Source organism: Centrocercus urophasianus, unplaced genomic scaffold, assembly GCF_019232065.1.
Source record: "Centrocercus urophasianus isolate 14NV4802_14NV808 unplaced genomic scaffold, USGS_Curo_1.0 seq_22, whole genome shotgun sequence".
NCBI lineage: Eukaryota > Metazoa > Chordata > Aves > Galliformes > Phasianidae > Centrocercus > Centrocercus urophasianus.
Window position 1 is genome coordinate 11,594,289 of NW_024884778.1, and position 27,859 is coordinate 11,622,147.

At 35.9% G+C, this 27,859-nt stretch overlaps 1 protein-coding gene across 1 annotated transcript in view; it reads left to right on the forward strand.

Annotated features, from left to right (window-relative positions):
* Positions 1 to 27,859, forward strand: part of ERC2 (ELKS/RAB6-interacting/CAST family member 2) — a 413,280-nt gene that overhangs the window by 108,586 nt on the left and 276,835 nt on the right. Inside the window, exon 6 of the mRNA XM_042823657.1 lies at positions 9,777 to 9,944. Coding sequence (XP_042679591.1) covers positions 9,777 to 9,944 — 168 coding nt within the window. The remainder of the gene's footprint in view (positions 1 to 9,776; positions 9,945 to 27,859) is intronic.

Consider the following 27,859-nt stretch of genomic DNA (forward strand, 5'->3'; position numbering starts at 1 on the left):
ATTTGCATGTTATCCAGTATCATCTTAGACATTTTGGAGAAGGAAAGAATGTGATGGTATCCAGGAATTTATGGTTAAGGGCTCTTGAGTTTCTTGTACTGTGAAGAATCAGAGTTGGCTTTTATTTTCATTGAAAATTGATGTTTGGTTGAGGATTATCTTTTCTGCATTTATTTACTGAGTCAAGTTTTCCAGTTGAGGATTATTTTTTTTTCATTTGTTTATTTAGTTACAGTACTTTGGCTGTCATTGTTGGCTCTTGAAGGTATCAGGTCATTCTCTGAAATTAGTTTCAAAGTTATGTCATTGCTGATTTGTTTTGTGAAAATACCCCTTACATATCTGACAGTGTAAGATCACTTTTGTGATAGTTTGTTTTCATATCTAACTTTACATAGTTTGTTTAATGTTAACACTATTAAGAAAGCAGCAAATATCAGTTTTCCTGCTATTCTTTCCTGAGAAACAGTTTGTGTCCCAGGTGGAATATGATTGAAGTAAATCTGCAGCTTCCAGCTCCATTTTAAATGCAAGATTGTATCATGAAATGCTTGCTGGGAGATTATCTAGCAGACTGGAATTAGTATAAACATTTCGCAGATTTACCTCTACTGGTATGTTAGGAAGCCCACAACTTAAGTTTACTCATTTGAATTCATTCCAGTATATCTTTTTTCTTTTAATTTTCCATGTAACCTGTACTACAGACACTGTATTTATACGAAGGATGTTGTTGCTTTTATGTCCCTCATTAAAAAAGTAGCCCTTAAAAACACCATAGTAGGTAACAATTTTTATTCTTGATTGATTTGGAACTTATACTTTTGAAGTTGGCCCCTAACTCAAATCAACCTACCATTTGCAGAAAGCATAAGAATTTTTCTGTAGATAGAGTTCATTTTGCCTTTGCTTGAAACAAGATGTCTGAGAATGGTATGTGAACTTTGCTATTTAAATAACTGCTTATTGCTACAATCCTCAGTAGCTTAGAATGCACTTGCTGTCATTTTAAAAATCTTGTCAATATCTTGTGGACTCTTTTACCAAGATACTGCATAACAAAGTAGGCTTTTTTAGGGTCCAATTAGGGAACTTTCTATCCCCCCCTTTCCTTTTTCTTTTAATTAGTTTTAATATAATTCATTAATTATTACATCTGTCAAATGGTTTTGAAGATATGTTTCTGCACTGTGTAAGGAACTTAAGATTTCATAACTTCTAGTTTTATTTCTAGAAAGATGTAATCAAATTATCTAATCTGTCTCAGTTTTTGTTTTAGAAGACCTGCCTTCTGAATTCCAGAAATTTGTGTCCTTGGTCTGATTGAACAAAGAATGTAAGATAGGATTTCATTTTTGCAGTTGATTTGTAACTTCTCTGCTAGCACATGTATCTTTTTATATCTAATGTCTAGGACAGAGCTGAGCCAGCTAGGGTTTTTAGTGATTTTTATCCTTTTATCTTTTTAAAGCCTCACTGTGGGAGGGTTTGGCTGGGTACTGCCAGCTTTAGAAGATATCTGTAAATATGAAGAATATGCCAGACATTGACAAACTGTATCTTCAGTGAAGTTTTTAACCTTGAGAAGTATTTTTATGGGCAAGTAACAGAAAAACCAAAATTGATCTACTAATTTATATGTAAACTCTTCAGAGTATTACTAGTGAAATGCCAAATATTCCACATCATCTTTTTGTCCATCTAATGTAGTAACACACTGTACTCTGTTTGGATTTGAGGAAAGTGTCTTCTTGCCTCCTATTTCCAGTTATTTCTTACAGCTTTCCCTTGTTGGAAACAAACTGCTTCTCACAAATTGAAGTTTTCATAATCTCTTAGCTAATCTCACATATCACAATATCCAAAATTTCACACTGATGTCTTATACATCTTAGAGATGTATTGAATATATATGTATGAACTAGATGATGGATGCATGCCTTATTGTACATCACCTGTGCAGGAAGGTAATGTGTGGGGTTCACTAGCTGTGTTTGTGCAGCAAACCCAGCATGATATTCTGCCTTTCTGTTTATGCACAGATCACACGTACAATGGATTTTTATTAGACTTGCTCATGGATCTGACTCATTGCAGGGGCCGTCGCTATGAGAGGTTCACTCTTCTTTCCTGGGCTCAGTTCCCTATGCACTGCTGCAGGTCCCAGTCCTAAGGAAAGTGCAGAGCTTCAGATTGGACTGGCAGGCTTGCAAGAGGCATTCTGCTCCCTGCTGTGTATCATCCCTGCATCTAGACACACCAGCAGACTTACGTAGAAATACAGACTAACTGAGATGGTGTTTCTTCACTTGAAATATCCGAGGCAGCTTATAAAAAATCAGACATTTTTTAATCGAAGAGATTAGAGGCAGTTAGAAGCACATACAGTCTTGAGACAAATGCAGCAGTTTCCAGAGAAAAGCCTATGACCTGGGCTCTGAGAGAATATGGGCTGGGCAGGAGAGATACAAAAGCCAAAATGGCATACTTCTTGAAGAAAGCACTGTTAAATTTAAAGTAAACAATGTATGTTCAGCTTATTATTTTAACCTTCTTCTCTGTTCTCTGTGTTATTATGAATAAATGAAAAATATTGCCCAAGCTGTTTTATGTCACTGTATTTATGAGCTGGCCATATATTCTGGAAGATAAGCCTGTAGCCAAGCCTGTAGCCAGCTGGACTTACCGATGAAGGGATATTTGATAAACAGGTGGGTGACATAAGCAGGTGTTCCAGAGCAAGGTGAATCATAACTTTCTTCTCTGAGATATGTGAAAGTGAGAGAGGGAGTGAGGTCAAGTGTACAGCTCTCATCCTTGCAAGCTAACATGGACTCTAGTTCGATTGAGGAGCTTTAACTGTTGGCAGCTTCTTTGTTTGAATGTCCTGAGATATAAACTTCAGTGTGCTTTTCAAAAATCACTCTTACTGCTATGTCAGCTATTTGCAAGAATTGACTTTTACTATTAAGAAAAAATTAAACTGAGAGAAGCAATTGATATAAAAATTTGATTTTTATCATATATGAAATGAGCAAATATTTACTGTTGTTTTTAATATTATCATGGAATTCAGTACATTTTTTCATGAAGCAGTCAGAGTGCATTGGCTTGACTTTAAAAAAAAAAAAGCATATTATGGCCTTTTAATTCACTTTCTATTAATCTCTTAAAGTATAATAAAATTTGAATGTTATTGGAGACAAATTTCAAAAGTTAAAAAGCTACTTGGATTGATAGTTTTGTAAATTGGTTTTAAGTATTTTGAATTTATAACTATCATAATGTTGCTAAATAACATTGATTCTGGAATGTCTGACTTCCTTTCACGGTAATTCAAAAATATTATGACAGCCATAGTTTTATAGTGAGCATAAAATCAGTGAGGTAAGTTCAGTGAGGTAAGGTTAGTGTTGGAAGTTTTATTAACAAAAACTTTAAGTATTAGCACATGAGTTACAATTCCCATGTGTTTTTCAAAATTTGCTGGAACTGAACTGAATATTAAATTCTGAACTTCGGACTACTTGCTGTAAACCTAATTTTTGTGGCAAGGATAGGCGAAGATTTAATTGAAGAAAACAGCTATTAAGCAGTTGACTGCATTGAAAAGCCACACACAATCAGAATTACTTGTGGCATACAGTACTCCACAAGGATGGGTTTCAAACTACCAGAGGGAACCATTCTTATCTTGACTGCACTTTGTTGCAGCTAAGACCTTTTCTGGTTTGTCTAATACTGATTTGTATTACTATTTTACTCTTTTAAAGTAGGATGTATCTGGACTAGTGAGGATAAAAAGAAAATTAATTAAAAAAAAAAATAATCAAAACCCAGTGATTAATTAGTAGAGACTGTGACAGACAGCTGTCAGGAGGGAGGCCAAGATTTTTTGGACCACCTGGATGCCATCTTTTGAGGAGTAGGTAAAGGAGGGTAAGTGATGGATGCATCATGCCAGCAAGTAGTTGTCCCATACTTGCTTGTAGGAATTGAAAGAGCTTGTGACACCATGGGGGACAGTGGTTTGAGATGCTATGAGTTTGTTCTGATGAGAATAGGTATCCCCATCTTGTGTTATAAACCACTCTGTGATGTTGCTCACTGTGTCCTGAACAGCTTGAATGTGCTCAGCTGCTTTATGCCACTTCCCATTTGTCAGCTCTTAGATACCAACGCAGTGAAAAGAAGACAGACAAACAGGTACTTTTGCCAGTGACCAGGCTAGGTGTGCTCAAGAAGCTGGGGGGAACACAGCATGGACAGCTGGCCCAGGCTGACCAAAGGCACATTGCATCCATAGCATCATACTCAGATATTAGAGAAGGAAGGATAGGATGTTTGGAGTGATAGCATCTGTCTTCCCAAGAAACCGCTACTTGTGTTGAATGCTACTTTCCTGGGGGTGCCTCAACATCTGCCTGCTGATGGGAAGCAGTGAAGGAACTGCTTGTTTTGCTTTGCCAGCATGTACAACTTTTGCTTTAGCTAGTATGGTGTCTTTGTCTCAACCCGTGGGTTCTGACACCTTTACCATCCTGATTCTGTCCCCAGTCTCACCTGGAGAGTGTTGTGTGGTGCTGAGCTGCCTGCTGGGCTAACCTTCAAGAAATAATGCTTAAAAGTGTGGTTTTCCACTAATAAGGAAAAAAGATAGTTAACTCACTGAAGTTTCAATTTGGAATAAGAAAGTGGTAAGCATATTAACCATATAGAATTCAGGTGTCTGTACTGTCAAGATACCAGTACATTCTATTTCCCTGTGTAAATAGAAATGTACAGATACAAGTACTAAGATCTTTAATAGTTGTTTTTCTGATTAACTGAAGTTATCCCTTTAAAAAGAGCTGCATAATATGGTAGGGTAGTACACAATCATGTCAGCAACACGATAATGCCTGGAGTGGTCATCACAAAGGGAGAAAATAATAGTACGAAAGGGCAAAGAATCATAGAATGGCCTGTGTTGAAAAGTACCACAATGATCATCTAGTTTCAACCCCCTGCTAGGTGCAGGGTTGCCAACCACCAGACCAGGCTGCCCAGAGCCACATCCAACGAGGCCTTGAATACCTCCAGGGATGGGGCATCCACAACCTCCTTAGGAAACCTGTTCCAGTGGAAGAAGAAGAGCTCTGGGGGAAAGCAAATATAGTGTGTGCTGGAACAGAAATGGAATTAGGAGGGAGAGAGACAATGCATTGCAGTTTGCTTTTTCTATTACCCCAGGTGTGGTACTGCAGTGTATTTGGTGCTTAACTAGTAGCTTCAGATTTACTTTAATTAAAAAAGTAATACAACCAAACTTTTGCTTTAAATATATTCATTTATTCTGGTACAATAAAGATTTCTAACAGTAAAACACGTTAGTGCTTCTTCACATTTTACTTCCACATGGAACTCTAAAACCACTTTCATAAATGATGTCTATATGGCATATAAGTTACACAGTTAACAGTAAGGGACTTCAAGAAATAGACGTCACCACTGGAGCTGGTCATGAGTGGCAGGTGATGACATGAAGATTTATAAGGTTTGACTTTGAATTTGGCAATTTTTAGTACTTTCGTGAACTTTTCTTAGCATAGCCCAGTTTTGAAGTTTTTGTATATTTCTAGAGCAAGTGACAGAGTTTATTGTATTAAATAGTTTAAATAAGTAGTTGCTGAGCAAAAATAACTTAGACAAAATTAAAAAGCAATTTACTTGGACAGAAGTCTTTGAAATACTTTATGTGCTAGCTATCAGATCTGCTTTTGCTTTATTTTTCTGGAAAATGATGGTATTCTTCAGATTGCCAAGTTTTACTAGTAAATGTACTGCCAAATCTTGGGAAAAATAAGTCAAGGACTCTTAAAATTACATAGTGTTGAGTGAAAAGCCAAAGAGAAGGTTTTTTGTATACCAGAAATCCTTATTCTTTCAAATATAAAAATATATATCTGATGCTGTGGAGTGACCTGTATTTAATTTCCTTTCAGGTTGTTTAAAATGCTACAGACATAAAAGAAGGAGTAACAAAAGTGGCAGACATTTCTCCTAGTGTACAGGCACGCTCTATTTAAAATATTCATTGCTTTATTATTTTGGGTAGAAGTGATTTCACTGTACCATTTGCAGGGAAAATATTTCTAATACTGGCATATTCATCTTGGCTTTAAACACAGTAGTACATTTTGTATTTTGCTTCTTGTCTTCCACAAGATGAGGAGTTGACTTAACAACTTTTTGGTATTACACCATCTGGAGGTTTGTAATTGACATATGTAATGATGTCATACATGCTTAGCACCGAACAGATAGTGTATAGTGGAAGGTTGTGTGCAGTTCAGTCTGAGGTAGTTTTATTTTGTGTCATGAGAAATGTAAAAGTCTTGGTTTGTGTTTACTGAAGACAGAAGGAAGAATTTAGGGAAGGAAAGAATGACTGACATAACCAATGTTCTTATAAATCTTAACATTGCATTCCTGTGTATAGAAAATAAATCTGTACACCTAAGACCACACACAGGATGAGCTGTCTGTTCACTGTTCCAGGCTGGCACTGGCTCAGCCTTTTGCCTCTTTGAAAACTGGCACAAAGCTCTGATTTTAGAATGGCTCTTTATTGTATGTGTTAGTTTGGGAGATGATAAACCTGTTCTGTCAAAATATCTAAGACTTTGTTGTGTAGGTGGTCTTTTTGAGTTAGTTTTGTTGTATCAGTTTCAAGATATCTGACCCACTGTTTTTTTTGAGGATGTAAGAAAGTACAGGTATAGTTAGGAGATTTTTTTCCTCCCAACATTAGTGTCAGGGCACAATCTAATTTGATTCCCTCAAAAAGTATTATCTGAGAAAGCAGGCTGGAGATTGTACCTGCAAGGAGAAAAGGATGACACATTAAAAGCTATGCTGTGAGCTGAAGTCTCCTTTTCTAATCCTACAGGTCGTAATTTCAGCTCTTGCATGGACTTGGCTTTGATATGTATATAGTTTTGCCCAGGACAGGTTAAAAATATTATTGCACAGAGGAGAAAAGAAGGAACATCAAATAAGAAACAGTCTTAAAAAAAAAAAAAAAAAAAAAAAAAGAAGGAAGTAGGAAAATATATGATTGCAAAAGATTAATTTGAATCACTGTGATCTGGATTGAAACCCGGGAAATGCTTTGGCAGCAACCCAGGCCAGTAGCTTCATATCAGAGAAAGGTTTCTGTTTCACCAGAAGGGTGGAAATTCTTTAGGAAGGAATTTGCTCCTAATTCTTCGTAACTCAAACTTTCAAACTTCAGCTGGAACAGATCAATCAGTGGTTGACCTACGGTTCGTTTGGAAAGGGCTGTAGCAGATGACAGTGCATTTGCTGTGGCACAGGAGTGACATCACGGGTTGTTATGGAAGTGTCAGAGTCCCTAAGAGTGTGTGGTGTAAGACCATGATTTGTCTCTGTGGGTCAGAATGAGGAAGGTCTCTGTCTGGAGCGGAGCACCTTCTTTCCTCCCTCAGGGCTGAATGTGCATGTGTTTGCTAGGGAATAGAAATAACAGCCTTGTTATAAGCTGGTGAAAGAAAATTTCCTTGGAAATTTGGGACAAATACATTTGTGAAGAGTGAGAACCATCTACAGAGCCTTTAGGACAGGGGAATGGCTTTTGAATTAGAAAGTGCTGCTCAGCCGAGTCTGGGTGCAAGCTACTGTTATCCCAGTCCCCAGGGAGCAGTATCAGTGCTTCGTTTACCTGTGGTTCTAATCACTTCCAACTCCCTTTAAAGTCAAGTACAAAGCCTCTACTTTAGTGGCAGCTGGCAAACGAGACTTGCAATGCCTGAATGAAGAAAACCCCTACTGGAGCTCCTGCTGCAGGTTATGATGAGCTTCTCAGCTGCAGCTTAAAGGCACAGCAGAGATTTTTGTGATTTGACATAAGGGACTGCTTAACGACATGCACCAAATAAGTGATTAAGTATAAAAATGAATAAATGTGGTAATGAGTTTCAGATGAGGTCTTCCGCGTTTATTAAAAGGGATCTGAAAGTTAGCTGCTACTACTCTTTCTTTAAAGTTAAAAAGTCACATTTGAATTTAATATTGCCCACTGCTTACAAACTGCAAGACACTACTGCTACAATATTATAAAAAAAATGTTAAAAATATACTAAATCCAGAAGAACATAAATCTTTCTTTTCGAGTGTATAGAGAAGCAATGAGCCATTTTAAGAGCAGGAAGAACATGCATTTTGAGATCCAATAGATCATTTAAATTAGTCCCAAGCCAAGTTTTAAAATGGCATTGCAAAGACTTCTGGTCACAATAACTTTAGAATTACAAAACTAAGAATATAAATAAAAATAAATCAGACTTGTGTTGATTATTTTGTACTCTAATAATGTTCTGATGAACCAGAAAAAAAGGATGCTTAATGTGTACGACCCTTAGTGACTATTCCAACTGTACAGCCTGAAAATGCAAAACTAATGTTAAAGTTCTTTCAGTTATTTCCATTTGCTATGAATAAACTTTGTGAATTTGTAGGTAATGTAAACTTTAAACCCTAATTCTTTATTTTCTGACATCTGTATGTTTGAAATTTGGATTAGTGAATCTAAAATTTCGCACTCGCCTGACTTCCTGCAGCTCCCTACTAGATGGAGAATTATTCTAAACTGCCACATCATATATTTTCAGTTCAAACCTTGTCTTCTCAATGGTGTGCCTAGCAGCCAAAACAAGCCTGTATGGATCCACTTAATGTGAACACCTCCTAGTTTCAGAGCTGTAGGGGAAAACAGTATCAGAAAAACAGCCTCTTTCCAAGGAGACCTGTCTTAGCAGTAACAAATGATTACAGTGTTTTTATCTGACTTCTCTACTTTGCATGAAATGATAAGGCTGTGCGAAAAGCTTGTGAACCTTGCAAATGTACTCCATTCCCATGTTGCCTCTCTGTGCTTTCTGTGCAGCATAGTGGCTTTGTCTCTAGACGGAACAGAAGCGCAAATGTAGAAGCAAGTCTGTAATAGTATTTTTAGTATCTACTCTCCTTGTCTGGAAGATTCAGCGTGTTAACTAGCCTTCTGGAAAACTGAAATCCTTCACTAAGAATAAGCTCTCTGATTCTGGTAATGCTGACGAGTTTGGGAGTTAGAGGCTGCATAAGGAATGCAAAGTGGAATCCAGAGCACTTAACACCATGAAGGCCTTTTATTAAGTTACTTCTGTTTAGAAAAATCTTTGAAATACCCCTTGTTTTATCTGACAGGGAATTGTGCTTACTATAGAAAAGTACAGGAAGGCCCATTTGTTAAGAGACTTACGAGATGTACATTGGAGAAAAGCTGAGAGCTGTATGATTTCCCTGTATGTTGTGTTAAATAGTTCTGCTTCTAGATTATGGATCTATGCTCAATTTTGGATAGTGGCTGTAATATCAAATTGCCTGCTTCATGGCTTTAACGGGCAAGTACAGGATACAGAGTGCTGTTTTCAATTAATTATTTAATAAGTTGAGATGATTTTTTTTGAATCTTTGTTTGTGAGTTTTAGTCTTAGAGTTTCAAATTTTCTGCTTTTTTTTTTTTCTATTCATCCTTTGTTGCTGAAACTCCATTCTCCTAAAATTGCATTTTAGCGAGTCCTATGTGTTGAATTTCTTTGGTCCAAGGTAAAGTTAGAAAGTCTACACTAAAAAAAAAGAAATGTTTCCTAGGTGATACAAAAAGCAAATAAAAAAAGAAAAATATAGTTCTCATCCTTACCAACAACCAAATATATTTGATTTACTTATTGTAGGTTGATGCCTTGCGGTTGCGATTGGAAGAAAAAGAAACATTTCTCAATAAAAAAACAAAACAACTTCAAGACCTCACAGAAGAGAAAGGAACCCTGGCTGGAGAGATTCGGGATATGAAAGACATGTTGGAAGTAAAAGAAAGGAAAATCAATGTCCTTCAAAAAAAGGTAAGATCACTGATGAAATGGTATGTTATGAAACTCATGAGGCACCTATAATGGAAATACACTTCTTGAGCCATTTTACTTTTAAATTATTACAAAAATTGCAAAGAGTAAGTTGGTAGTAGTCAAGTAGCTCTGTAACATGTGTTATCTTCCATGAGTCTGTTCCTGTGGTATTATATTTTATTTGTATTACAAATTTTTATGTGATGCACTTTAGAAAAATTCTAGCAGTTAAATGAAGACCTAAAAATCCTGTCAAATCTTACTCCTTGCCATCAGGGTTTCTTTTATACATACTAACATTGAATACTAGTCTTTCCAAGTAATGCAAACAAAATGAAATACGTGAAACTTCTAAAAGATTAGTACACTTCTTTTTTTTCTGTGAATACACTTTGATAGAGACAGCAAAGGAAGTGGGGAAAGAACCCAAATTATGTCCATTATCTGCTTTTCCTATGCAGGACGGGCTACAGATATTCAGAATGCAGGATCACTTCAAACAGCCTTATTATTCTTACTGCTAATTTTCCACAGACTTAGCTCCATTGCATGTTGGATTTAATTGTTACAGTTTCCACTTTGTGGTGGAGATGTGAGGTTGAACTTTCTTGGGAATGTAGCTCTGGATTCTGCATACAGTTGTGGAGTGCTTACTTACCGTATCCTTTCTCTGACACGCACAAAATGATTTATGTTACAGAGTGTGTACTGTGTGTGTTTGCATCACTGCAGTGTATACAGATGCACTTGAGAGCATAAATGAAGAAAATGTTTGTGGGATCAAATACATTTTTCTCTCCTCCATTTACAGCCAATTAAAGAATGTCTAGTCCATATTGTCAGTTATTCTTTGGATAGCTCTTGCCAGAGAGTAACCTAAACTTTTCTTTACTAGTAATGATGCTGATAGACACATTCTACAATACTACAGTGATTTTCCTCTGGATTTCATATATAATTCATGTTGCTTATGTGTGCTTCTCTTCTGTCTGCATTTGACATTGTATTTTGATGAAATACAATGATAAACGAAATGGATGAGTAGGAGGGATGTGGATTCAATGGTCAAAATTGTCATTGTGCCGGGATTCTCAAATAGTCTAAGTAGTGTACGTTATCATCTAAGAAAGAAGTTTGGAACAGGCTACCCAGGAATGTGGTGGAGTCACTGCTCCTGGTGATTTTAAAGAAAAAGGATAAATGTGACATTTAGAGATATGGTTTGATGGGCCTGGTGGTTATGGGTTGATGGTTGGACCTTAGTTGTCTTTTCCAACATTAATGATTCTGAGTTCTCAGATGTACCTCTTTTCTTCCCAGTTTTGACAATGTATCTTTCCAATAGCAACCATATCTGAGAATATATTTTGTTAAAAAAATATTGTTATATATTGATTACTGTTATTTCATTCTTTACATAAGTCTATTATGTTTCCATCTTCTACTTCTTCCTGGATTACTTGTTCCTCTTCAATTTCTCCAATTATTGCTCATTTTCTGATCTAGACACTTCTTCCATTATTGTTTTCACTTCAAATGATGATGGCCATACATTTGGTTGTTGAATACTTAGAAATTAATCCGCCTTCATAAAGCACGTGTCCGTGTGCTGAAGTCAGTGCAGGTACTGTGCTCCTCCTCAGATTACATGCAAGCTGAAACAGTTAGGCCCTCTAGTGGATTGTCCGTCCTTTGCATTCCAGTAGGACGTTGCACCATTTATTACTCTCATAAAACCACTTTTGAAAATGAATTTCTTGTGGTTTTTCAGTCCCCCCCCAATCATTATATTATGTAGGCAATATATATAATTTTTTTTTTCTGGGACAGATTTTCTCTATGTAATTTAGCTTTGACATGAGTACAGGTGAATAACCTACTATTTTGTTGCCTTTGTTGATGCAGTATAGATAGCTACATTTTTCCTTGCTCTGTTCAAGTGTTACATTCAGCCTAAAAACAGTATTTATTTTACAGGTTGTATTTCTGTAATTGAAGAAGGAATAATGTGTATACGGTAGTTAAAATTTCAGTTAGTAATAACCTGAAATGACTGGGAAGGAATATGTAGAAGTTTCTGATTCTATATTCTTTCTCTTGTATACATTAGGTTACTACTATCTACTATGTTGCAAAATACAAAGGACTCCAAAGCAAAACCAGGAAAGCTCATTTTCAAATATAGAATTTTATTCTTTTTAGATAACTGTTTTACTTAGACAATAAGATGCCTTCTCATGAAGGCTCCCTACTAAAAAATGTGAAGGAAACAAAAATATAGGGAACAAACCAGAACAAAGAGGATGGCATAGGAACATACAGAAGGCATTTTTTTTGCACAAAAGTTTAATGAGAGAATGAGCTAATGATGCGTTGTCCTTCTATTTGTTGATTTTGGTGTATTTTTAAAGCAAATTTAAAAAATATCATGCTATTTAGTATAATTTGTAGGCCTAAAGGAGTCCAAATTCTGGAACTGCAAGCATTCAGAGGATTTGGATCAAGGTAGATTGGTATGGAGTAATAATAAACTTATGTCAATGTCAGGGGTGCAATATTACTTAATATTTCTTTCTTTTAGAATCTTTGGCACCACTGTTTCATTTTAGTGCCAGTAAAGTTGGGTATGTTGTTTTAATAGCCCTGTTTAACCTGGCAAAGCTAGTCTTACACCTCATATCTGTCAGTTTAGCATGCTGAGGGGCAGACCTCAGAATTCTTTATATATTTCTTACCAGAATGTGCAAAGTTCTATGAATATGTCTGAGGTGTAGGTTGAGGGGCAGAAGTGCTGAACTGGATGACAATTGTTTTAATATCCATTTTTTCCCCAAATTTTCTCTTTCATATAGTGACTATAACTGGTGTGTTTTGTACTCTAGGAATTTGTAGATATTTGTGTATGCACACGCATGTGCACAGACACACACTGAAGTTTTTGAGTCTGTGTTGAGAACAGTAGCTGTGAGACAAGAACAGAATGGAGAATGTAGAGCTGGATCATATTAGGACAACAGCTTGTGGAAATTCTTTTGTGGGAATTGTTGTAAAAGAAAGTCATGTAAAGGAGGCTAATATATTCTACTTTGACTTGCAATACAACTTTTCATGTAAAATGTTAGTTTCCATCTTTAATAGTTTAAGCTCTGTGATTGATGAAGTGCTACATGACTGAGGGCCCTAACCTACCAGCTAATTAGCATTTGTAGGAAATGTCATAAAGTCTTAGCTCTAATGTAATAATTGGAATCTGTACTTGGAATGGCTGGACTGTGCACACTATGTGATATTGTCCAGTTTGTGTTAAACTGTGTTGTATGTCTTGCTTTGTATGTATTACTCTTAGCTGTCTTCTAAAGGATAATAAATTTGCATCATGTTAGATTAGGAATATAGTAGCGAAATCAAATGAGTCTTGTGTTTAGAAATTTGCATTGGTGTTATGGTCTTATCACTTGGCATGGGAATTCTAGCTGTGAACACAACAGAAACTGAATCTTCTGCAGGCAGGGTGGTTCAGGAGAGAGAAGAAATTCTTACATTTGCTCTCAACACATAAAAAGCACGTTGCTTACTGAAGCAGCTTTTAATTTTTTTCATAGTTTAATCAGTTAATCCCAGGTTGTTATTGATATGTTCTAATGAAAATAGATCTCTGGTGATTCTAGACTACCACTTAGCCTTGAATCCTTAAAAGTTGTATATGCTACAAATTGAAGATAGATGGATAAATACAAAATGACCTCAAACGGAAGCAGCGTATCTTTGGATGCACCTGGCCTGTACACTGAGACGCAGAACACTGTGAAGATCAGAAGCAGTTATCCTTTTCCCTTTTTTTTTTTTTAATACTTTTATTTCTTTTTGTTTTTGTTTTTGTAACCAGTGCAAAACTTACAAGTTTAAAAGTTCACTACTAAAATCTGACCTAATATAAGTTCACTCAGTAAAGATGAACCTTAATGTTCATCCAGACTAAAATCATAGCTATAACAAGTTCAAGTAAGTCCTTGGACATTGAAATCCATGATCTTTAAAAAGTTTCCAGTCTTTACCATCTTTTCAAATGAATTTATTATTTACTGCTAAAGCTAGAAGCCCGGCAAGTTGTTTTTTTTTCTCTCGATGACCTGCTTGAAACTGCTGCTTTAGTTCAAATCTTCACTTCAAAAGGAGAACAGCTGGATTGAACCCCTTTGACTAGTGAGCTATTCAAAGGCAATCACTATCTTTCCATGAGAAAATCACTGAATTCCTTGAAGTTTCATGAAATTACTAAAATCTAAAAACTGTTTTACCTAATGTGAGTTCTGTAAACATGGTGAATTTGGAATATCAGAATCATTTTGCATATTGTAAATCATGGGCCCTCAAGGAAGTGAAGAAATATTGACTTCACCTAGAAGAGATACTGTGTTGTTTACTTACATATGTGCAAGTTTTCAGCACAGTAGTATAATTGCACTGCTACATACATTATTAATTAAAACACTGTATTTACTTATGAAGCGTACATTCATTCATGCATATAAACCGTAGTTATATGAACAAAGGGTGCTGTTTGTATTTTGTATGACAGATCTAAAACATGGTGAAATAGAGTAATGGGAGATCAATAAGTCATTTTTTTGGGAAGTAGTAAATGTGTATGTGTATGCAACATTTTAGAGATGAATAATTAAGCATGAATAACAGGTGGTATTCCAGATCAAGCTATGCTTATCTAGTTTTTAGAGGATTCTTTGTACATTTGTATGAATTATACTGAATAGTTAAAGGCTCAGATTATATGTAACACAAAGAAGTGCTCTTAAAAGCAGTATGGCATTTGCAAAGCAGGACTGCAATCAATGAGATACTTACATAAGGGTTTCATACCGTGTGTAACACCAGTACTACTGATGAGGAAGGAAGCTGCCATTTGGCTTTGAAATGTCAATACTAATTAACAAAGTTATCTTTAAGTAAGATCCGAAGTTTATTCATGCTGAAGGAGCAGCCAACTCACATGCTGGGAATTTGAAACTGAGTGAAGAGTATTACTGTCTTTTCAATTGAGTTAGAGGAAATTTCTTTTCAAGTGTGAAAAACTGAATTTTGTGCAGTGTGACAGAGCAAGAAAAAAGCAGAAGTTGTCATATCTGGAACTTACAGAAGAACGCAATAGGTATTTAGGAAATTATTACCTATGTATCTAAAAAGGATAAGGAAGAATCAAAGTTACTTAAGAAATATATATATTTTTTTCTGTGAAATTGCCTGCCAAAAATGCAACAGAAACCTACTGTGGAATTAAAAGTCATTAGAGAATGTAACAAAACAAAACAAAAAACAAAAAAAAAAAAACACAATCAAACAAAAAACTGAGGAAAAAAATTACACAGGACTGAGATTCTGTTGTTTTCTTGTGTGTTTGGATGCTGTGCTGTCTGCTGAGGATGAGTCCTACTTTCAGTGAAATCAGGGTTTTGCTGTTGGCTTCTGGTTTTTAACTTCCCTTCCAAAAAAGGGCCACCAGCTCCTCATTTCTCCCTCAAGCAGTGAAATAATCCATTTCTTTCACAACTGCTTGTTAGACAATATTTACAACAGAAATGCCAAAGATCCTTAAAGCTGATGAGATTACAAATTAAATGACTGAGATGAATCAGCTACATAGCTACTAATGACTCTTCTCATAGAGCTCTGACAGGACAATTGTATTCAGAAAAGAAAAATGTATTTGACACTCATTTATAAACTAATAAAATATTTTTCTCCAAAGATTTTTCTGATAATTTTAAAAAATGACCTAATATTTAGATTATTTTTAGAAAAATTTAGAAAATTTACCTGAAATATTAGGCATTTGTTTGGAAGACAATTAATGTTATATCAAAATGAAAATAAAAATAAAGAAAAGCAACAAATATTAAATCTAAAAAGTTTTTTTTTTTTTTTTTTTTTTTAAAAGGAAATTACAGCATCTTAAATGCTATGATTACTTTCTGTTTTTCAAATCAATACAGGGCAAATGCTGTGATGAATTTGCTGTGGAAAGGACCCGTGTCTAATTAATATGAAACTGTTTAATTTTCCCCTGACTGTCCTGACCCTGAGCAGTTCTTGCATGCAACATTTTATGGCAATTTAAAATGGTTATTATATGAAGCATTAAAAATAATTCCTGTTTCTGAACAAGTCCTTTGAGACTATTTAATTTATTACTAAAATTACCTAGCAAAGTGATTGGCACTTGCTCCTACAGAATGATATCTTCATTGTTTTCACCATGTTCTGTATGTCTGTGTGATAAAAAAGTGCTGAGATCCTAGGGACACATGCAATCTCATAAATTGCTATGGGAACTAGATGGAAGTGTTTATTTCCTAAAATGCAAGAAATAAGCATTATGTAGAAGATATAAACATTGATCAGTTTTATATCTTCATTTGTAGTACTTGTTAAGAAAGATGTTCTTGTTTTGAGTGCCTAGATTTGTAAAAGTAGGAGACTGGAAAAATACAGTTGAAGAAACGCTCGTAAATACATTCTCATCTTCCTTTTTAAAAATCCTCATTTTTCAAACGTGCAAAGATGGATTTACCAACAACCACTGTGCTTTTTCTCTGAGATGTATCCCAACCCAGTCATGACTTTTTCTGAAATTCTCAGCTGCTAACACTATGTGTGTTCAGGGAACACACCTTGCTCCAGGCTTCCTGGTCTGCAGCGCTTTTACCTGACTGATTTCAGTCCTTTTCTTCAGAGAGTCAATAAAGAAGTTTTAGTGCTGCTTTTTATTTTGATGAGGTAGCTAATTTGGGTCAGTTCCTTCCCTTCCTTGTAACCTGGTTCCTTTGCTTCTCTGATGTGGTGAAAAGGTGAACTATGCAACAAGCCACCAAACATCTTTGGGATAATGTAGACCATCCTGACAGTGCATTCATGTGGTTCACTGCTTTTGGAGCTGCAACTCTGAGTGACAGCCTATTTCCTAGCAATCTCAACATGATGGGCTGATGTCCCTGGGTTTGCTATGCCCAGAGCAGAGCAGATGAGGGGAGGCCTAATGGCCCTGCAGCTTCTCACAGCGCTGAGCTCTGCTCTCTGGGGACAGTGGCAGGACCCGATGGAACAGCATGGATCTGTCAGGGGAGGATTGGGATCTTTATCAGGGGGTTAGGGAAAGGTTCTACCCCAGAGGGTGGTGGGCATGGAACAGGCTGCTGAGAATAGTGGGCATGGCCCTGACCTGTCAGGGTTCAGGGAGTGTTTGGACAGTGATTTTAGACATAGGGTTTGGATTTTGGGCTGTCCTGTGTGGTGCCAGGAGTTGGACTTTGATCCTTGTGGATGCCTTCCAACTCAGTATACTCAGCGATTCTATGATAAGTTCAGGCTTTTATACCTTCAAGCTGTTTATCTTTGAGAATCCTTGATGACTCTTTCAAGTGACACAAAATCAAATCCTTCAAAAAGCAGACTACGAAACAAAGTTTTGCCCAAGCCTAAAAAGCTTGGTTGTCTTATCTACAGGCTCTTTCAAACCAAACTGCAGTGAGTACTTCTGCAATAGGAAGGAAGGGGGTTGGATGGCTTCTCCTCTTCTCTGACATTGTATGATTTGGCTGTGGCTGCCATTTTTTTTTTTTTAAGCTGAGCAGAGGAAGTACTGCCAGAGTCCCAACCCTACACCTGCTGGATTTGATTACCTTGTTGGACCTATTCTTTGGTCCAAACACATGCATGTTAAATGCATGGGTCTAGCTTCAGAATATATAAGGTGGCAAACTGGATGCTTTAAGTAAAGCAGCTGTTTTAATGCATATATCGCAGTTTTTTACAAACAAAACTATGATTATATCAGTATTAGTAGAAATGTTCAGTTTGTATCGTTTCCTTTTGGAATAATTACATTGTCATCTTCAATGCAGTCTTTTATGAAGATGGGAACTGTGCATCCTATCGAGGCTACTATGTGTGTTTCTTACAGCTACGTGCAGAAAGGAAGCAGTTGGTGATGCTATTAGTTTGGGCAGATTTTTGTTAATACAAATAATAATGTTTTGTTTTAAGGCTGTAATTTCTTTTAAGACAAAGTGAGGATGTTTACAAAACTGAGTGAAAAAATGTGCATATTATTTTCATTTAAACTAATGCAACATTCATACTGAGATTTGTCATTAAAAGTAAATATTGGACATTAGTTCAAAAAAAAAGTTCAACTTTTACTTTTTTTAAAACTACATATATGCAAACTAGTATTCTTGAATCTAAATAAATGTTCATAAATAAATAAATGTTCAGCATGACTTTATCATGTTTATATTACACTTTAGAGCATGTTGCTACCAGATTTTCAATAACAGAACAAACTAATTTTTAACATATTTAAAGCTAAAATTTTCTTGAAAATTACAGTTCATACACTTACAGGAAGTGCTTCTTAGGAAAATAAGTTCATCAGCTTGCTAATGATTTACTGTAAAAACCATGAAAGGAGAGTTCAAAATTTTGAGTGATCTGAAATTTTTGAAAATCTGATGCATTTTATGTATGAATTTCAGACTATTTAGATTGGATTGGTTTTGTCAGTCTGATACATGAGATATTTAGCAGTGTCATGACAATAACATACTAACGTGGTAAAGCATTCTAAACATTTGAAATACAGAAGTAAATTCTGTTGCTTTTGCTTACCTTATTGATAGGATAAGCAACTTGACCTTATATATAGCCACATTTGTTATACTGGAAATAAAAAGAGACATTTCTTAATATAAAAAATAAGCTTATGTATAAATTGTTGGGTTTTTTTTTCCCAATTTTCTAGCATATAAAGATTTTGTTCTTTTGTTACAAATAAGTTCCTTAACTTCTGCATTGTTAGAGCACCTTGATGTTGTCAGTCATGCTTTTTCAGCAGTGATCCATCACTGTTGGAATAAACTAGTCTTTGTGACTAGGGTCTCCTTACTAAATTGGATATTTTATCACTTTTGGAAAAGCATCACCCCTCACCTTTGAGTGAAGCTCTTACTGGCTATATTAAAGCATGAAGTTCAAAGATTTGAGTATGCATGAAGATAAGTTTAATGGCGATGATAAATGAGAATTGTTATCTTCGTACTTCTCCCTTTATATTATTGTTACCAGATGTAGCCAAAGCTTGTAGCACTAATTTGGTCAGATTGCTTTGATAATTTTCTTGTTGCCAAGTAGGATATATTTCTTGGTGGTAGAATCAGCAATGGTATGTTTGAATATGAGTAGAATAAGTGCAACTTCAGAATGGAATCTGAATCTAATTCACTTCCTTCTAGCACACCTGACTTTAATTTTTAATGCCCAGCCAGGCACAGTGCTAAGATCAAAGTGAAAGAAAGAGAATGGAGTGAAGCAGTTCTTGGAAAGTGAAAAGAAAGAATGGCATAAAATTGTTTAGTCTTTTATATGTGAAAGAAATATTGTCCTATTTGCCATTTACTTAGGAGTAAACCAGCAGTAAATCTGCTAAAGGTAATTATGCCAGTGTAAACCCTTATTTATCTGAGAGAAAAATCAGGCTCACTACGTACGATATGCCTTGGCTTGACAGCAAAAATCTCCCTTCATGTCCCCAGATGGGCTCAGAGGCCTTTGTTGCTCTGGGTTTAAGCCCATGCTAAAATGACTGTACACCCAAGGAACTTCTGTACTGTGATTTCTGTAGTGCCTATTGCTGCTCCTCAGTGAGCATGAGAAGCTGCTGCATAAATTTCTAATCTACTTGTCTTTAAAGCAGCTGCTTGCTGATAAGCAGGATTGAGAATATGTAAAATTAGATTTTAAATTGAAGTGAAATACCTGCTGTGACCTATCCCAAAATCTTAATCTATGGTTAAGTCTGGATTTTTCTCGTGGCTGTCAAGGAAGTCATAAATAGCTTGATTTGAATGTTTATTTAAAAAAATCCATGACTTTTGAGAGCTTGGGACTTTTTGCATGTCATGAGGTGGATGTGACAGTAAGCAGTTGTACAAAGGTGAAGTACTTCAAAGTATGAAATCGAGACTACATAGGAAGGTAATAGAAAACAGGAGTTTGCTAATTTAGTTGCTGAAGAAATCATCACTGTGAATTATCCCTGGAAGTGAGTCTTCTAAATAGTGTCAGATTCACAAAACATGATTTCTTTCATGACATTTCAAGTGTAAAGCAGTTTTCACTGTTAGCTCATTTCATTAGTAATTTTTGTATGCTATCATTTTATGTAAATTAATATAGCTCAACCTCTATCTTGGAATGTATGAATTACAACACCACTCATAGACTGTGGATTTAACTTGCTGTATTACACTGAAAATTCTTTAAGTGGAGCAGTCAAAAATGAAATTTTAATATGCTTAGCTCTGGAATACGTTCTTCTCTGTGTCAGGTGTTTTTTTTCAGCCATCACCCGACCCTTTACAAAGTCTGAACCATTACCACTCTCTGCCTTTTTATGAATGGAAATGAAAATGGAAGTGTTGTCAGACTGCTGTAGTGTCATTGGTAAGCAGTGCGGATTACTCATGTTTTCTAGAAGAATTCTGTAATGAAAGTTATGCACGTGTTCTTCAGGAGAAAGATGAATGTATCTTTGTATTTTTACAGGTTTTGGAATTATTACAGTAATTAATTTTTGTCAGCCCATTAATATACATTGAGATATAGCCATTAAGTATAGGACTTTAAACTGGTCATTAGTGAAAAGCTTCTAACGTACTGCTTATCCGAAGGTTTTATTTAGTATCTTGCAAACTTGCTTATGGAAAGAGTGCACATTTCATGTGGGAAGGGAACATGGAGCTACAAGGGCTTAGTGCTTTGGAAGTGCATCTGACAGTTGCTGAAACTTCTCACCTTCATATATAAATCTTTGAGATAATGTGTGGCTTAAAAAGTGAAGAAGTATACATCAGAAATGAAATACTACAGGTGTTCTATCAGTTTTAGTATAGCATAAGATTTGTCAGTGACATTGCCATAGCAGATCACCTACAAATGGATACTTAGGATATTAAAATGAATTCTTCTGTGATGACGAAAAGGATGATGAGGATCCTTCACGAATATTTTCATCAAGGCTTTTCCAGTAAGTAAAAAATGAAGAAAGCTAAATAAGCAAGCATGGGTATATAGCTTAATACATCCCAGGCATCAATAACCTAATCAAAAATTGAATTGGGAAATACAATTTTTGTGTCATAGATTTACTATATAATCATTTTCCTATTTTTTTAAAGTGTTGATAATAGAACCAAGTTGTGTTACACAGGCCAGCCTGTCATTTTGCAGGACATGTACGTAAAAAGGAAATTGAGTAGAAAAATTTAAAACAGAAGAAAAGGGTAACTTTTCATACCAGAAGAAGCTATCTCAAACACAGAACTACTTCAGATTATTTCTACTTCCTATTTAGACATTTAATTATATTAAAGCATAGCTGCTGCTATAGAAAATCTAAACTGTTCAACAGATGTTGATTAAAGACATTTAAGTTGCTGCGTTTAACATTTCAGTTTAAGTTTAGTGGTGCTTTGATAGTTTATACGTAGAAAGTCTGTCTGGCATGCAGTAACTAATGGTGAAACTCAATATGTGCATTGTCTTCTGTGTCTGTGTAAGTGCAAATATTAAATTACATCTCCTAGTAACAAGAATCTTATTTCCCTGATGAACAACATTTTGAGCACTTCGTCTCTTGATATAAACCTATTACCTTACGCTAATTTAAAATGCTTAAGAAAAGCTGTTTCTTGAGAAGAAGGGGACAGGGAGCAGTATTATCCTTTTGTAAAACTTTTCTTTCATGTAAAGTCATTGCATTGTCCCTTATGTATACATGCCCACTCTAACCTGTTGAAGTATAAAGTAATGTTCCAGTTGAAAGGGTTTTGTTATTTCTGGTTAATTCTGGACTCGCTGCTTAAGCTCTGCAGCTATGGGGTTTTTTTTCTTGCCTTTTTTTGGCTACATTTTACCTCTGGCACTAAAAGAAACTCATATAAAATACTTCCAGTGTGAAATTGGATTCTCTATTACAAGCTTTTGAGTGCAATTTCTGAGGGCAGGAATGCTCTTCAAATACAAATCAGCACAGCTGTATTGAAGATTTATATCCATTATTTACAGCAGCTAGGGGGCAGACCTTCAGTTATTTTTGTTTTCAATGTAAATTTTTTTTGCTGTTATCTTTTTTTTTGCTTGGTTTGGGTTATTTTTCATTTCTGCTTCTTCTCTATTTTCAATTTGTTCATCCCCTTATGCCTTGCTCTCAGAGTAAAGATGCCCAAATTTTAAGACTTTTCCTCTATCGTTTTCGATGTGCTATAATATCCTTTATTGAGAATATTTTTACAGAAAATCAGTGTAATAAGGTAATTTTGAAAAGCTCTGAAATAATTTCTAAAGCTATAGGGAAAGGTATGTAATTAAGGATTAAAATGATAGCAGAGTTAAAACGCTGTACTTCACATTTTCTTTTCCTTCAAGTGCGAAATGTCTGTGATTCATAAATTCTTTCCAAATGATTCTGAATTTATCACTTAGAATTAAGAGCAGTACGATTATCTGAAACTCTGAATTTTCTCAGTGTTCTGGAAGATTAGCTCTCAGTCAGATTACTTAACTGCGTGTTTAAAGTAATGATACCAAATATGCTTCATATCACCATAGAGTTTTATGTAATGAAAACATTAATATAATGAGATATAAAATCACCATTAAAATGTGATTTACGGCCAGACACTTGTAACAAAATTAATTGTGGTATGCTGCACCAAAGTTAGTCATTTGGTATATTCACAATTGTGTTTGATCTCAGTATTTGAGTTATACTCGTTCATAGTAAAAGTACAATGTGTTGTTCAAATGTACATTTATTTTGCTTTGCCTAAATGCCTGTATCTTTCACAGTTTTCCTTTGGAATCAGAACTACAGGAGTTACTTATTTGAGAGATGTGTTGAGTTTCAAATACAAACCTTACAAGGGCATGTTAAATATATTTTTAAACTTAACATGAGAGGAAACGTTTTCTTTCACTCAAGCTGATGATTTAAATGGTAATCATAAACCATCAGTGGAAATGTATAGTAAGGTTAGTCAGAAACAAAACACAAAACCAGTAATTCTAAAAGTATTTCAACACATATATACATAAAAAGTATAAACAAAAACTGGAATATTTGATTTTGATATTGTTTAAATTTGGTGTTAATTTTTTAACTAGGTATTGTCTACCTAGATGTACATGGTAGCAGATCAGTCACTCTCTAGGTTAAGGATATTTTATTACAAACTGCAGTACCAGAGTGAATATGGAAGGAATGAACATAAGAGAACAAAATTTAAAAGTGAATAGACCTTCAGGTGATATAAATTTTTCCCAGCAATTATGTTGATTGAAGAAAGGATAAATAGGCAACTGCAGTGAAATAAATCACAGAATCACAAATGGCTTAAGTCACAAGGGACCTGATCATCTAGGTCCACTCCCTGCCATGGGTAGGGTTGCCAGCCTCTAGATCAGGCTGTCCAGAATCCCATCCAACCTGGCCTTGAATACCTGCAGAGATGGGGAATCCACAGCCTCTTTGGGCATCCTCTTCCAGCACCTCAGCATCTTCTGTGTGAAAAATTTCCTCCTCACATCTAACGTAAATCTCTCCTCTTCTAGTTTTAAGCCATTCCTTCTTGTCTTGCCACAATAAAACAGGGGAAAAAGTCAGTTCCCTTCCCGCTTGTAAGTGTCCTTCAAGTACTGGAAGGCAACAATGAGGTCTCTCCAGATTCTTGTCTTCTTCAAGCTAAAGAAGCCCAACTCCCTAAGCCTGTCTTCACAGGAGATGCACTCTAGCCCTCTGAGCATCTTCACAGCCCTCCTTTGGACCTGCTCCAACAGCTTCGCATCAATCCTGTACTGAGGACCCCGGGCTTGGACTCAGTGTACCAGGTGGGGCCTTACAAGGGCAAAGTGGAGTGGGACAGTCACCTCCCTCATTCCGCTGGAGACCCCTGGAGGACACCCTTGTGGCTGGCCTCCACTTGGACATAGAGCTATTGACAACAACCCTCTAGCTACGACCATCCAACCTATTCTTTATCCACCAAATAGTGGATCTAATCCATATATGTCTAAAATTTAGAGATAAGAATGTGATGTGGGACCATGTCAAAGCACTCACATAAGTCCAGGTAGATGGCATCGGTTACCTTTCATTTGTCCATTGATGCTGTCACTCCATCATTGAAGGCTGACAGATGGGCTAGGTATGATCTGCCCTTGGTTAAGCCATGCTGGCTGTCTTGGATCACCTTCTCATCTCGCATTTGCCTCAACATCTTTTCCTGGAGAATCTGCTCCATGACCTTTCCAGGCACAGAGGTAAGGCTCACCAGCCTGTCTTCTGGCTGACCCTGCGTCTTCTTTTCTCACTTTCTTGAGTATGGGAGCAACATTTCCCTTTTTCCAGTCACTTTGGACTTCACCTGACGGCTACAGTGTTTTAAATATGATGGAGGGTGGCTTGGCAGCTACAACAGCCAGTTCCTTCACAGCCTCGGATGCATGTCATTGAGCTCTATAGACTTGCACGGATTTCAGCCTGGAGGTCTTGGACTTGCTCTGTTCTTACTGGGGTAGATTTTGCTCCTCTGAAGCCGACTGAGAAGTTCAGGGACATGAGAGTCATGAGAAGCCTGACTGGCCATGAAGACTGAGGCAAGAAATTTGTGAAGTACCTCAGCCTTTTCCATGTCTGAGGAGGCCAGCTCTTCCTTTTCATTTATCAGAGAGGATACACTCTCCTTTGCCTGTCTTTTCTGCCCAATGTATTTAAAGAGGTACATTCTTCTTATTTTTCACATCCCTCACCAAGTTCAATTCCACCTGTGCCCTGGCTTTCCTGATCCCATCCCTGTACATCAGAGAGAATCTCTAAAGAGGGTTTGCTTAGAGTGAGTAGGCAGAATTTTATTCTAGAAATATCCCTTTTCAGTACTTAGGAAATATTTTTCAGTATTTTAAATGGAAAAAAGTATATAATTGAAAGTGAAAAAAAATAAATTGGACTCTTTTTTTCTAATAAAAATTAAATTCACTAATTTCTTTACCTTTTTAAAATCATAGCTCAGGATAAGTTACAATAAATCATTCCTTCTGTTAATTTTTCTAAACTTTTTTTAGTATTTTACTGGTTGAGACTGTTCTTTTTTCTGTTTTAGTATTTTTTTCCACTCAGTGCTACCCTGCTCTTCAGTAATAAAAGCAACTTTGTTAACAAGTTGTAAAGGGAGCTAATTTCATTTAAAATGAGGTAAAAGGCTTTTTATCCAGCTTTGTTCTTATGATATTTGGGAAACCGAAACCTAGATCTGCCTTCAGAACAGATTTGCTTCCTATTTTGAAGTTTATGTTATTGTTGTTTCTCAATATATTTCCATTTATATATTTGTGTGTTTTAAAATAATACATGCAACATAATAATGCATATTTTTTTTTTTTTTTTTGTTTGTTTGTTTGTTTGTTTTTTTGTTCTATTTCTCATTTATGTTATTCAGCAGCTTGGTTTCTCTGTTTTCCCTTGTTGCACTTGAATGCTTTTCATTCCACTGTCTAACTTTCTTTTGCTTTCTTTCTGAAGTTCTTGAGGTGGTTATTCTTACTCTATTTCCTCTGCAGCTTTCCTTTTCAGTATTCCCTGTTGCCCAACACTTGTCTGTGCAATTTCTTTGCTGCCTTTCTCTTCCAGCAGTCCATTAACTTTATTAGACTTGTAATTTTTTAATCTGGGCAAAGTCTTCCAAGTTTTCCTAACTGATGCAGACATTATAGGAATGGCAAGATGATCAGTGATATACTTCTGATTTATCTCATCTTAAATGATTTGTATTAAAATTGTGAGTTTGTCAAAGCAGTGTTTTTCTCTGAGTTTATCTTAAAGTATATTCAAGCTAACTTCTATGACTACAGCATATTACATACCTTAAGTGTTGCATATATAATGTAACAGTTTTCATGCAAAGTTGTTTTGAAAAATTCTTGCATAAGCAAACATATCCTTTTTAATCTATACCAAATAATACAGAACTGACCATGTGTGACAAATCCTCACACATCTCCAAATACCTGGCATGTAGCATTACTATTTTTTAGGTTGCAAAAGTAATGCAGGTTCCATTTTCAGGTACTCTGAACGTGCAGTTGGGCTGACCTTCAAGAAAAGTTCTGTGATCACTCATTACCTTGATGCATGTAAAACACTGAGATGTAGGAATTCTTTTCCAGCCTGATTTGAAAATCTGTCCATGAAAATATATAGGTGGTTATTATAAGAAGCCTTGTTAAGAATCAATGTCCACCTCTTAATGTGTTGTAACTGAAATTATGTCTTATTTCACTTCTTTACTGTCCGGAAAATACCTCTTGCATTTTGAGTTATATCACAATAAATAGATATAATGAGAGCAAAAACTTTTCAGTGGATATCTGACAGTCCTGCTTAGAAGAGTCCAAGAGTCAGACTGTTTTGTTCTGAGAATTTATTGGTCCCTAAAGAGAAGGAGACAGAGGCTGAGCATTTCCAGATACATAAGTGGATATTATCAGCCCAGGCTTCTTTTGGCCAGCTTCCTGGGGAAGGTTAATTTTAGCATTAAGTTCCAGCTCTTTCTCAGCTGGAGTCTGGCAACAGAAGCCAAGCTTTCATTCCAGGAGCTCCTTTCTGTGTGACAGCTTCTGCTCTCTTGGCTCAGTTTGCCCACTGACCAGTTTTTATAGCCTGTTAAAGTATCAGCTGACTTGAGGGCAGATCCCTTTCTTAAGCAGCCCTATGGGAATTTTCTTCTCTCTCTGTATGGAAATCTCCCCCTTCACTCTTAAGTCTTGTTCTTTTCTCTGAATCCTTCTTGTAGCAGTACATTTGAATAATATATTATGGAAGAAATTTATCACATTAAGTAAAGATGGATGAAATATTTCCTGCAGTGATTGTGCTCTAATAATAATAAAAACACTTTTCTTTGGAGGAAGGAATTATTTTTCCTTTTTTGAGCCTCCTCCAAATATGAATTGTGCTCTACCACTTTTGCTTCTGTTTCTTGATTGCAAGAGGATGCTGTCAGTTTCTAAATTCAAATCTATATGAAATAGCAGACTGATGTTTCTGATTACAGAATATATATTTTTTGTATTCACATGTATGAGAATGAATTGAACAGATGCAATTAGATAAAGGAAAAAGCCCAGGAAATGTTTGACCTGGGATTACTGAAGTGTTAGTTCTAAGTACAGAGGACCACGGGTGTAATGCTGGCCTTCTACTTGAGCACACTGTACATGATTTGTATTCGCAAAAGAAGGTAGTTAACTCATTGCTTTCAACTTTTGTTTCTTACTCAACTTCGTAAGGAGTTAACCATGCACACTGCATTGCTATGGGGATTATTCTGGCCTCTGAGCAAGGCAGAGATCAAATATTCATGCAGTCTTTCAAAACAGTCCGTACATAGAGCCTTGCCTAACCAAATTGGTGATATTATGTCATCCCTAGGCTTGAAATTTGTTCTCTATGACATGGTACACTTGGCTGACTTAGCATTTTGTGTAGATTGCAGGGGACAATGCAAACCCAAAGGATATGATTTCCCCATAAATTCTTGGCTGACAATGTCAGATCTGTATAAGTTTAGTATTTTGGGAGTATAGAAAAAAAGGTGTGTGTTATGTAAGTTATGGGTTTGTGCTATTGTATTGGAGCTATTTTATACAGAATTGTTTTTAAAAGGCACTGTATACACTAGTGCAATAAATAATGCAGAAACACTATCTAACAAGATTTGGAGAAAAAAAGAAATTTATTTCACATGGAAAAGTTGCATGTCATAAATCTTTGGTTTTATTTGTGG